This window comes from Amblyomma mixtum, chromosome 3, assembly GCF_055824585.1.
Source record: "Amblyomma mixtum isolate Tamu chromosome 3, ASM5582458v1, whole genome shotgun sequence".
In the NCBI taxonomy this organism is placed as follows: Eukaryota; Metazoa; Arthropoda; class Arachnida; order Ixodida; family Ixodidae; genus Amblyomma; species Amblyomma mixtum.
The window spans coordinates 37,512,302-37,525,843 of record NC_143014.1 but is presented as its reverse complement, the minus strand read 5'-3'; the positions used below and the strand labels follow the sequence as shown (position 1 = coordinate 37,525,843).

The 13,542-nt window shown below is 42.5% G+C and overlaps 1 protein-coding gene across 2 annotated transcripts in view; it reads right to left on the bottom strand.

The window, feature by feature from the left end:
- The window catches only part of FANCI (Fanconi anemia complementation group I), a 62,616-nt gene that overhangs the window by 19,483 nt on the left and 29,591 nt on the right, over positions 1-13,542 (bottom strand). Inside the window, exons 21-26 of one of the 2 annotated variants that reach the window (XM_089578733.1) lie at positions 10,100-10,242; positions 7,608-7,675; positions 6,692-6,860; positions 5,578-5,705; positions 3,978-4,155; positions 2,744-2,919 (exon numbers count right to left, since the gene is read on the bottom strand). In XM_089578733.1, coding sequence (XP_089434859.1) covers positions 2,744-2,919; positions 3,978-4,155; positions 5,578-5,705; positions 6,692-6,860; positions 7,608-7,675; positions 10,100-10,242 — 862 coding nt within the window. The remainder of the gene's footprint in view (positions 1-2,743; positions 2,920-3,977; positions 4,156-5,577; positions 5,706-6,691; positions 6,861-7,607; positions 7,676-10,099; positions 10,243-13,542) is intronic. The other variant, XR_016290151.1, reaches the window with a different exon arrangement.

Genomic DNA, 13,542 nt, shown 5'->3' with positions numbered 1-13,542 from the left:
TATACACTAAAAGCTCGTTAACTCAAACTTCAAGCGACCGGGAAAAATGTTAGTATTATCTGAAAGTTCGAACTATCGAATGACCCTGAAAAAACTAACAAGAACCCCTTTAATCACGGTAAATTTATTTGATAAAAGGCTTGCCAATGGTTACTTGCTTTTGAAATGAGAGCAGCGTGAGAATGACTAATTTTAAAGATGGAGCACCACCGTTACTGCGTCACCCACCCCACAAGCGTAAGTGTCACATGTGAGGATGCTTCAAACCACAAACTGTGAATCACATGTGACGACATTGCAGTTTCAGTGCTCTGGAAGAACGGAAGAACCACACAGACGGAAACGCTCAGCAGTGCCGAAGCTGCAAGAAAAAAAAAGGGATAGAAAAGACTAGTGGGACATGCCAATCAGAGCCCAAAACGGCGCATTGTCCCATCTTGCCCTGTTCTTCGCTAACTTGGCCATGATCCCCGCTTTGCAGATTTTATGTTTCCTAAGAGCAGGTGTCACCGCGTCAGGTGAGCTGCTGCTTTGCTGCATTGGCCACGCGTGTCATGCGCACTCCCATCAGTTGGTGCGGTGCATGTGCTTTGCCAGCGTGGTTTTCTTTTTATCACCTGTGTCAGCTGTCACCATTCTCTCAGTTCTGCAAGTTCCTTGAAATATTTCCCGTAAGAATTGCTTCCAGAAAGCGGGCTTGATGTCAGTGACGCGGAGGCACGCGAAGCTCCCGCCGGTACAGTGATGACTGTGCTTTGGTCATCGGTGAACGGTGATGATTGCGGCGTGTCGAGTCGAAGAATTCCTGCACACTGACGAAGCTGTCATGACACACGCGACACTGCCACCTGTGAGGGGTGTGACGCAGTAGTGGTAGAGCTCCAGCGCTACCGCGTCGCACCGCGAAGATTGTCCGGGAGGCCCTTACCACTTTTGAGCAGTTCTGCTTTGACGCTCCCGACACTATGAATGCAATAAAACATTTACGAAAATTTGAAAAAAAAAAAAAAAATAATAATAATAATCGTCGTGCTGTTCTTATCTCAAAAGCAAGCAACCATTGCCCAGGCTTTCACCAAACAAATACACCATGATGCAATCGGTTCTCGTTAGGTCTTCAGGAATGATTCAATAATTTTAACATTCTTCCGGTCCCCTGAAGTTCAAATTAATGAGCTTTTACAGACATTAGAACAATCAAACCCCTCCAAGTCTTTCCTGTCAATAAGTGTTCGAAAGTTTGTCTTCTTTTCTTTTTTTTCTTTGGCACAACCCGGGTATAACAATTATCAGTTATAACAATGCTATTTCCATGGCACTTCAATGCTGTTATAAGTGGGTTTGACTATATATGCAAACATTTTTGTATGCAACCTAAAATACTGCATTTATTTATTATTTTCATAAACAATATGGAAATGAAGGCTGCATTTCCATATTTCCATATACAAGCTATTTATTCCGCACAGAAACCATCATACACTCAGCTAACACTTTTAAATTTGTTTAAAAAATCAGGTCTTGATTTCTATACCCTTCATGTAAGAGCCTTACGTGAATTTCTTGTTACTCATTCTTTCTTAAATAATAGAAGAGCCTTTTTCATTTTGATTTGCGTGTCTTTTTTTCCCTTATGTTGTGCACATATTTCATCTGAAGTCAATTGTTATTTATGTTTATTTTCTTTTGTATTGTTGCTAGCCTTGTAAAGGAGGCTGCAGGCTTCAGTCAAGTCGCTCTCTTTCTGAAGCGACTTTTACCCGCAGTCTCCTCCATCATACATGGAAATAAAGAATTATTATTATTAATCATCACATTTTACATTTTTTTTTTCTCACTTAGGTACCACAATTATTTCAGCACATGCATAACCATTTCCAGCACAGCACTTCCAGTCAATGCAAGACCTGTCTGCCTTTGTTTGCACACTGTCAAAACATTCAACATCACAGCGTCCATTTTAAATGCACTGGCTTTGGAGCAGGATGCTGTTAGCACCAGTAGCACTTAATACAATAACGACAATAAGACATCTGGTCATCCTGCAATTTGACTTCCCACTACCAAAAACGTACTTTTCAAACTTAACTTTAAATTATACCGTATCATGAATAACATGCAGTGAATGAGATTTAAAATCATCAGTTATGTGAGAACATCGCTCTGGAATAAGCACGGAATATCTCTTAATTATCGTGTGGTGTTTTCAGCTTTGTGCACTTTAAAACTAAGTTCCCCTGAAAGTGAATTTTTAGCTAGAATTCAGGTTTAACTCAATATTTGAACAACCCATTCGAAGTGCAAGAATCGAGGAAACCCTTTAGCCAAAAATGAAGGGCTCAATGTATACGTTGTTGGTCATAAAAGGCAAATTTAGAAGTGACGAATTCCGGAGGCCCATGTACTGCGCGATGTCAGTGCACGTTAAAGAACCCCAGGTGGTCGAAATTTCCGGAGCCCTCCACTACGGCGTCTCTCATAGCCTTAGTCGCTTTGGGACGTTAAACCCCATAAACCATAAACCATAATCACTTCTGTACTTAACCCCACACAAGTCAGCAGATTTTTGCAAGTGTGGCACTATTCTCAAAATAAAATTGAGCCCTATATTAGACACCATATTAAAAAAAAGAAAGAAACATTTTATGAATCAGAATGAGTTTGTGCTGAAAGAAGAGGATGAAGGCTTTCTTCACCTCAAAACTTCTGCCTTACCACTTCTGGTGAACAAACTTCTACGTACCAGCTTGCTGAGGCCAGTCAGTGAATTGTAGAGTCGAGTAAGCTGCTTCATGACAGTCTCGGTGCATTGGCCAGCTGGCAGCTGAGATTGGGTTAGCTCGACAAAAGTTGCTACCAAGTAGCCAAGCTGCCTGCATAGGCCCACTTCCTGGACTTGTCTCGAGGATGCTGTGGAGTCTGCCAGGACAGGTAGGAAGACAAGGTCAATATGACATGTACGAGGCACTACCCACAAAGACCACCTCTACAGATCTGTTGCACTAGAACAGGCCCATCAAAATCAATTCAGGGTCCCTTTAGGCTGTCCCAGAAATCATGCCAGCCGCTTCCACCATTAAAAAAAATTGGAGAGGACACTTGAGCTCCATTTTACGGGTATGATGTGATAGAGTTAATGGGTTAACACCCATATATGCAGAATTGGTCATTATCTACTTTACATTCATAGATTCCTGGGAGTACTCATACCACTCCTGATGCAGTGGTGCAGCAGTTAAGCAATGCGACACTGCCCTGTGTTGGCAGGTGCTGCCACCGGTGGGGCTTGCGCGACCTAGGTTGCTCTTACCGAGCAACCTCTCAACACTAATCCTTAATTTAACAGCCATCTGCCACAGTTGGCAGGTTGTGATGATGCAACAAGGTCCCATATCCAAGGTGGCCCACCTGCCACTTAAGTGGGCCACCTTCTCTGGGGATTTTTCATAGATTTTTTGCTCACGGTCAATGATGCCGGCAATGACATCAGCTTTTCTGCGACACGGGCTCTGTAATGCTATTGCATTCAAATATTTTTGGGCATGTGTACTGACTGCTTGCGCTGTAAGCAATGAACCGTTCATCAATCTTTACCTGTTTGAACTTATTGAGTCACTGACACCATTCAGAGAGCAAAAAGCCTGTCATTGAAGACATACAGGGCATCACAGCATTCAGGCTGAGTGGCAAGGGCAAAAGTACCAGTACCGTATAAACTCGTGTAAGGGCCACGCATTAAAAAAAAATTCGGGTGTGAATTTTGAAGGTGCGGCCCATACATGAATTAAAAAAACAAGTATAACCATATCTTTTTCTCAATTATCTAGTCCAAAACAGCGGGCGCGGCCCATACATGGGTGCAGTCCTTACATGAGATTATACGGTAATTTCAAGTTAAGGGAACATATTGTATAGAAGTTCTAACACTTAAGCTTGTTATTTACATTTGCAAGCAGAAGAAAAGCATGAAAAACTACCTTCACTCTCACTCTCCCTTGTGTGTGCCTCCAGGGTTGTATAGGACCTGACAAGTGACAGCAACCAGTCGACACGTTCCTGTATTTTGTGGACATGCTCCAAAAGTACAGGCACTAGTGATGCCACTGTTTTGGCATTGATAAGAGAGAACACCTGCTTTGTGGAAAGCTCCACATCCTGTAGGAAAGTAAGAACAACAGAAAATTGTAGCAAACAGAATGAGAAATCCAAGAAAGCAGGCAGTTTAAAAAGTAAGGGTGTGCGAATATTGAAATTTTCAAATACGAATTAAATATCTGTTCAGTATGAAAAAACTTTCAGACAGAAATAAATAGGCAAACATTGTTGCCTTATATAAATAGCGTATGGTGTTTGCAACCAAAATTAAACAAAACTAGATTGACTCAGCACCACACAATATATTATATACTGTATGCAAGCGTGTAATGGCCGCAGGTTTTTTTTCAAGATTTGGGGTCAAAATCAGGGGTGCGGCCGTTACACGGAGAAAAAGACGACAAAAATAATATCGGTAGTGCCTGCCTTTACTGAACTAAAGCGCTCACAACTGCTGGCAGAAGAGAGAGAGAAAAAAAAACAGAACGTTTGGCACTTTTACGAGCTTGCACGAACATTAACACTCATCGTCCTCCTCCAAACTCGTCGGGACCTCGAACGTATCCCTCTTCTAGATCAGGTCGTCCTCGCTCCCAACGAGACTGTTGGAGATTCCCATGACTTTAAAGCTTTTCTCCGCAATTTTGAAGAAAACTGTGGCCAAAACTGAGGCCAACACATTAGCGCCAGAACGGTGAGGAAGCTTCTAAAAAGAAAAAGGAATGACCAGAAATGCACCAATCGACGTCCAAAAACGGTGGGTAGCTGGATTCGGTTGGCTAGCATATGTGCAGCAGATAGCCACTGTCACTACAACACACTATGCAATAGGCGGGATATTTGCATGATCACTTGCCCTGCTGGTGACACCCAGACACAGCACCACTTCAAAAGCGCCATGAGAGATTTTGCAAGCGGCCTTTCTCCGCATATCACAGCCAACTAAAACGAGATAGTGAAGCTTTCGCTGGGGGAGTTATGAATACAACAGGAAGAGTGGCATCAGCGTGGCTGTTAACTATGAAGCGCATTACGAATGGAACAAACAAACAAACAAAAAAACACAGCGTTCACATTGTTTGTTAGAAGCAGGAAGTTGTCCATCATGTTTTTATGTAGTGCGTAGTAGTATGTGGAAGAGCCCCCTTGTGAAATTTCGCATAAGGTCTAAGCTCAGCACCATCTGATGACACAAGCTGCGGAATGTGACCGGTCCATGTGATGAACAGAAAAGGGAGCAAAAAGGACGCTTTTTTACTGTTTTGATGACACTTTAAACTCGATCTTCAGATAATTTGCCCAGACATTGTGGTTTCGCCCCAGTGGGAGTTATGAAAGTCGGACGATATGCGATAGGTGCCGATTATTTGAAAATTTTCAAATATCCATTTTTCGAATCAAATATAAACATAAGTACAAATACATTCAGCTCGTATTTGAAATTCTAAATATTCTGCACACCCCTAGTGAAAACGAACTTACTTCATCCACATCTCCAAGGTTGTAATGGCAGCTGACAGCAATGTTGCCAAAGTTTTTGAGACAGTCATGTGTTTGATGGTTCACAGTCAGGTAGAAAGACAGCAGGCTGCGTGCAACAGCTGGATCAGCTAGTAGAGTAGAAGACAACAGCTTATTCTTAGTGCAACATTATGCCTGCAGCCATCAAAACACAGAAACAAAAAAAAAGGAAACAAACAAATATAATGTACTTGGTAGCTGTGGCCAAGTTCATTCCAGGACAGTCCTGTTCAGTATTACTGTAAAGTCCCGATAAAGCCTCCCCATTTATGTAGGCACCACGTTTTGCTGATTATAAGTGAAAGCCATTGTCAGGCACCGGTTTCCAGGGCACCACTGAATGAGTGTCGGTGTGTGGTTATATTTCAGTAGACTTCACATGTATGTGCACTTATCATGTCGGCTTTACATTATAGGAGAGCCTGCGGTAAACAGGCTGCTTCTTTGCCACGAGTACAATTCTTTTCTTGCAAATGAAACGTTCCTGTTAGACTGATGTCTGCCTTCCAGATCCCGATGCAAAAAGAGAATCGTGCTTTATCACTGGCCAATGCAGGGTTCCACTGTTGTTAGTGATGTAAAACAATCGTAATACACCTATATTTAAGTATCAGCAATGAAGGACTTTGGTTGAGACTTCAGAGTGCAGGAAGTCTTTCAAAACTCTAGAGTACGTTTTCATGAAAGTATGACTGAGCAAGTACAGATGCATGCTGTGTGTTACAAGGAGAAAAATAGCCATAAAAAATAACATTCCAAATGTGTCTTTTAATGCAGGATGCATTTTATGGTTTGTACCTCACACGTTCCACACAAAAACGTCATGCTATAAAATGACTGCTGCATCTTTGATGTCATGAAAAATTGGTGCATTTCAGACAGTATACCGTTTGAAAGACCTTCTCGAATGCTTTAAGAGCTCAAGTTCCAAAAAATTTCAGGAATTATGGCTCGCTTCATCCCCTGTACACTGCACACAACACTGTGGGCCAGCAGATTCCTATCTTTGCAGTCAGTACTTCTTGCAACAAACTTGAACGCCTTGAAAACCACCATAAAAGATAAAGTATCATACTTATACTCTGCTGCTTGCAGATTTCTTTCATCCACTCTTGAAGATCGCCAAACAGGAGGGAGCCTGGCTCTATGAATCGGCACAGACAGCAGCAGATGAGCATCATTGGTATCAGTTCCTTGAGTCGCATGCTGTCTCCAGGCTGGCACAGGATGTCATTTACCAAAGTCTGCAGTATCACAAGGGTGACCTTTATTTTTATGCGACACAGAGACATATGAAATGCCACATTCAATAAGAGCCTAGTGCAATAGATAAAACACTAGAGCTCATAGGCCATTTTATTCACTGCTGAGGCACGGAATAGAAGGGGCGCATTAGTGAAAGAACAGAAGCACACAGCAGTGAGAACCAAGAAGGCTACACTCGGAGAGTAACACAGAAGTGTAAGCATCTTGCATCCAGCCTCGCACGCATCAGAACTCAAGAAAACTGCTGATGCAAGCTCACAGGCACAGGCACCTACACAACATGAAATACCAGCAGTCCACTGAACTGCTAACATTAGTATCGCGTTTTTGTTTGACAACACAGGTCCCAGGCAATTTTTTTGCAAGTGGAAAGGGTGTCAGAAGCAATGACCACATGCAATGCATTGTTAAGATTGAGAGGACATAGTAGTAGCGCTTAAAAAACAAGGACGACAGGGTAGAGAAAGACAGCACAGGCGCTAGACATCAACTGACTTTATTCTCGAGAACAACAACGAATTTATAGGCGACAATCAGGAGCATAAAAAATCAACTTTTGAATCGCATGCATTGTGCTGACTGGAGACTGCAGCCGGCTGATTCAAATTCATAAGTAACAATAAAATTTTGTGTTATCAGCACTTTCTGACATGTGTCCTTGAGTACCCTAATGAGCTAAACTAAGAAATAAAAACAAGCCAATGAACATGAGCAGACATACATACCTTGTATACACTGTACTGAGATTTAATCAGCTCAGTCAGATCTGGAACTTCAGCATGATCTACACCCTCTGCAAAAAATAAAAATAAATAAAGAGTGCTCTGTTGTGAACAGTTTTTACGCAGCATCCTACACAGCACATAAAGATGAAATTAAAAGCAGTCAAAGTAGTGATTAATAGTGCAGCAATAGCCAAAAACATACACTGAATCAATGATGACAAAATGTGTACCTGATGCACTTTCCCAATAATCACAACACAACCTTTTCCAGGGTGTCACCACACAGGTAAAACTGGTATTCTAAACATCCCCTAAACATGCAGTGTGTCTTGGTTAGCGCATGGTCTAAATCACCTTATGTAAAGACCTATAAAAGCTCACAGTATGGCAGAATAATTGAAAAATCTTGGCCATTCATTTCTGTTATACATGCTGTGAAGAAATCACTTGCAAAGAGAAGGTAGTGCACACCCTACATGTCTTAAGTGGCACTTTGGCATCCTGTTTAAAACATGTTGCCACTGTCCACAATTTGCAGGAGCTGGTGATGCAGTAGACACAGAACACAATACTGTCTCACCCAAGAACAAAGGCTTGCTGTTGATCAAAAAAATAAATTGTGAATGAAAAAATTAATGATAAAAAATAACAGAGCTGCTGTGATAAAGAGCTCATGTCTTCCAATTAATTGATTGCATTTTATTATTCCACCCCCTCGAAGCCCGATGACGCTATACAGCTACTTGTCTCTTGGAAAAATAAATTATTAGTTCAACATCATAAGCTATTCTTTGTGAGCAATATCGCATCACTGCCCGATTCTTGATTGATGCTCCAGAGTGGGTATGAGTCATTTCCCTTGTGACGCCAACAACAGCAAAGACTTGGCTTCTTTCCTTGAATACGTAAACATCTGTGAGAGGTTGGGTGATACTGGGCACTGATGGCAGAGTGCAGTAATGAGCAAGAGCACAGCTTTACAACTTCAAATGCCTGCAACCCAGCTACTACTTTGCTGTTAGGAATATCCTCGCAGGAGAAGACTCCACAGACGGGGCCTTTTAATTGCTAGTATACAACAAAATTTTTTAAAGAACGTAGTTAAGAAGTCTTCAAGTCTGGAAAGATAGCAGCAGAAGAAAAGGTGTAATGTACAACTGAAACACTGTTCAGGCACACCCTGTAGCTGTAAGAGGGATCACAACCATAAGAATGAAATATTGCACACCACATCTTAAGCATGCACTGATTTGCAAAATTGTACTTCTCATCTACTGGTTATGGTAAAATACTTGTTCAAGAGGAATTGACATTGCTTTCCCTCTATCATCCTCGCCTATCTTCTCTTTCTAGGCTTGAGACGTTACATGTATAGTATGTGTCATATATGTGTCATAGTGTTGCAACTCATCATTATCTGCATAGGGGCATGCAGATGCCCCTGCGGGGAGCAGGTGGCATTATGGCATAGTTATTAATGTACCCACAAATTTGATTTACGAGGCTCACTTATTACTGGAAAACACACTAGTGTAACATCTTTGTATGCAAAGGTGCTCTGTGGGACAATCAGCTCTAATTATGATTGGGCAAGCTCACTAGCCTTTCCACAGTGTGTGCCCTTTCAATGTGACCACACCTGTTACGCGGCCCATGACACTGTCAGCCACCATCATTAGCATTATAGTGGTTTAATACTGAGGAAAATCTCAGTATTTGCACAGCTGTAAGCTACCGTACAGCTTACACAACCATAACGATTTTGATTACAAATACGCAACAAAATGCAGAGACAAGAACAAATGGGTTTAGTGCTGGAACGCTAGACTAAATAAATACCCTCATCAAGTTAACAGAAGTAGTATCTACAAGTGAAGAAGCACTATGATTTCATGCATCACAGTGCATGGGAATGAATGGCACAATTATCCCGCATAAACAGTGTTACAACAGTCCAGGAACAATGAGTTAAAATTAAAAGCTTCCAGAGGTGGAACACAATGCCATATTCACCCACTCAGCAAAACGTACTGTCAAAAAATTCAGACTCTGAAAACATACCCACACCCTCCAACTCTTGCACACATTCCTTTTACCCATCTCTATATTTAATGCATTTGTTTTGTGAAGGTGGCTTTTATTTTACCATGGAATATCTCTATAATTGGCTGAGTATCTGGAGTACAAAAAATACACTCACGAGAACATATTGACCCACTGCCTTCTACTAGCATAAAAAAGTTGTGAGAAGACGAAGCGTCACGGAAAAAAAAAAAAAAAAACAGCAGACACAATGAGAAGTATTTCAGGGCCCCTTTATGCATTTGAAAGTACTGCAACCATATGATACTGAAGCAGACTTGAGAGAAGCCTTCAAGTACCCTAAACTATGGGAAAGCAAACTCTACAATTGATGACTGGAAGCTGATATCGGCAATTAGAACAGCCCTTCTGGCTTTACTGGCAAACACCCAAACATAGCTGGTACATACCCAAAGTTGCAAGCAAAAGTGGCAGATGATCAACATGATGCTTTGTCACACTAGAAACCACATTACCAAGACTTTCAATGCAGATGGCAGCGACATCAGAATCAGATTCTTTTGCTTTCTGCTTGCACACCTCAAGAAACACTCTGAAATTAAAAAAAAAAGAAAAAGGTTATCCAAGGATTTTTAGTGAGCTGCAGCTGGCAAAAGTCCCCATAATACTAAAACAACATGGAAAATGCACTACATGCATAGCTTAACTCCTGATTCAGTCAGCTAAGAGAAGGTTGAAGAACAGGGCTGAAAAAAAAAAACAAAAAAAAAACATGCACAACATGCTGCATTATGAGTGCAGTTTACAGCCATTACCTGGCAACTTATAAGGTTATTATAGTCTCTTTTAGAGAATTGAACGAGGTAAGCATGCAGCCGCATACCAATATTGCGATAAAAAAAAAGTGCCCAGGCTTAGCTTGGTTAAGCCAAGAATGCATTGCATATTGCGCGGTCTTTTTGCACGAGGTATTGCTTGGTGGCACTCGATTTTCTGAGCAGCTTTTCCTCCGTGACGTATGGATGGATGGACGGATGGATAGGAGCGCCCCCTTTGAAACGGGGCGGTGGCAACCGCCACCATGCTCAGCCGTCCTTTTTTGTTTTTTTCTTTGTTTTTTTTTCTTTTCTTTTTTTCTTTTTTTACGTGGTTTGGTGACGTCACGTCATGTGGTGACGTGACGTCACCAAACCACATGACGTCACGTCACGTGGTTTGGTGGCTGCCCGGCCGCGCCCAAGGGCTGAACTGAGTGATTGCAATATGCTACGCATAAAAACAGACCTCTCCCGGCCTATGCCACCAGCACACGTGTTTCTGGTCCGATAGGCAAAACATGCGCTGTACCGAGGAGGCTCTCACCGGGAGAAGAAAGGTTGCAAGGCGTCTCGAATTGGGGAACAAAGGCGGCGGGGGAGTGCTTAACAATAGCAAAACCGGTTCAGAACCAAAAGTGGAGATTCTGCCCATCAGCCCGCACCTTTTTGACGTCACATTGTTTACACCAAGGAGAGGTCTATTCAGAGAGCACTTAAGACTGCTTATGTGCTGTGAAGGCGAAAACATTAGTGTGTCATGGTGAGTGTGACACAGGTTGCGCACTGAGAAATGAAACAAAGATGTGCCTCTGGACGCTGATTCCACAAAGGTCTGCGTAAAACGCTCGAACACTCGGTTTGAATACCTGTTGCAAGCTAGCCTCCAACCTGACTAAGAGACATATACTGTATAAAAAGAGAAATCGTACGACATCACGTGCAATGGTGTACGACGAACGGCTGCGTCACAGTTTTGATACAAAAACTGGTTTTAGAGCAAAAACTCTACTACTCGAGGTACAACTCAGAGTTTCGCCTGGGTTTTCACGTTTGACCTTGAAGCCTGACCAAGGTCAAACCAAGCAATTCCCCCCAAGACAAACAATGTTTGACTGCATCTTGCTGCGCATAGCCTTGATATGCCAGTATGGTGTGGTCATAGCGAATGACCAGCAACCACGTGACCAATGACCAGGGTCACCTTGACCTTTAGAGCTGAGATTCGCATCGTGTAATACGATGTCCTGCTATGACATAGCAATGACATCACACCATTTTTCGCTATAAATATCGCCGGCTTTGCTTTTGCTCGTCTACTAGGTTCAGCCGGGTTGAACCGCAGCCAATTTTTGAGGAAAGGAAATGGCGCAGTATATGTCTCACATCTCTGTGGACACCTCAACCACGCCTTAAGGGAAGAGGTAAAGAGTCTGGAAGGGCATACAATTGAAGGCGCATATGTTATCGATTCGAATCCCTGCTGTCTGAAATTTTTATGGCGCAAGGGCAGTTCTGGCCAAAAAGTGGCAAGGCACAAGGTATTTTTGCCTACACAAGGTGGGTAAAAGACCTACTTCCGAAGTATTTCACCCCAAACACGCTGAGCACCAGGCCATTGAAAAGCTTGTACTCACTGTACCCCCGGTGGGCACCCAGAGGCACTGGGCATCGAACCCCGTACTTCCCGCATGCAATGCAGATGCTCAAACCACTAGGCTACCGCTGTGGTTCTATGACCATGCTCTTTGCAACTTACGATGGAGAAGCAAAGATGTCCCTTATTTGTGAATTCACATGACTTCCAGCAGTTGTGTGTGACCATTTCTACGTCATGGCTCACAAAACCAAAACGATAGTTAATCACATAGTGGACTTGGACAAGCCAGGCCTGACGTGTCCAGCTTGGCATGTGTTTTCTAGCACTCTGAGCCTAGGTTGAGGCGAGTAGGGCTATTCCAAGGCACACCTGGTTTGCCGACACATTGCAGCATGGGTGCTAAATTACCATTTTGGCACCATTTTCAATAACAAATGTGTTCATAAGGTGTATAAGGCGAGGAAACATGCTTTTATAAAATATTTAATAAAAGTCCACTGGGGCATATCTTTTGTCGTTATATAATTCCTGACGTCCTGGACACTGTTATCAGCAAGAAAAAAAATTGTATTTTTGCCCACGCAAGAAAAAAAAATGCCCTTGAGTCCAATACAGCAATTCAAGTGGAATAAAATGGACCAATAGGACAGCCATTAAGACTCATGATTCCAACTGGGTAGCCCAGTCAGTTTCCCTAGTTTCAATTGGGCAGTTCAATTGGTTCTGCCATTCCGTTTGGACCATCCAATAGGCATTTGGAATGTCTGCAGCATTCCGACTGGACATTCCAATCAGAGCTTCAGATTGGTTCCAAATGCGAAATATGAAATTTTACAATTAGAAATTCCAACTGGCAGCTAATAATTTTCTTCACTGGATCTGCATATTGCTCTTACAAAGAGAACAGCAAACAACAGTCAAACCTCAATGTAACGAACATGAACATTGCATATAGTATTGGCTATAATGAACTGCTCCCAAATATTTTTAACAAACACATACAATTCTTACCTTAAATATTGAATCTGGTTTGTCATAAAATGGACATATCGAACTATCAAGCACCAAACTATGCCAGCTCGAATAGCAGGTGGCAGGCTTTGCCTCACTACATGAACGACTAGTTGGGGCGGCAAGCATTTGTGCCATGGTTAACGCTTTATCTCGCACTTGCCAACAGCATAGTAGAAGATATAGTGGTGTGAACAGTTGGTAGCCAAGCAGTCAGCATCCGTTTTCATCTCTCGCACCCGTTGATAGTGTCCCGGAACCAGTGGCGTGGTTGGTTGTAGACTTCCAGTCGTCATACCGCATGTGCTCACCTCAACTGTCACGATGATGGTGGAAACAGAGACGGCTTTTGTTCTGGCGTCCAATTTTTCACGCAACACAGCTGTACTGGGAGGAAACTACCATAGCTGGCGTTAGACCTGCCACTGCCGCGTGCTGGCCGTACTGTGCAAGGAAGCCAATGCAA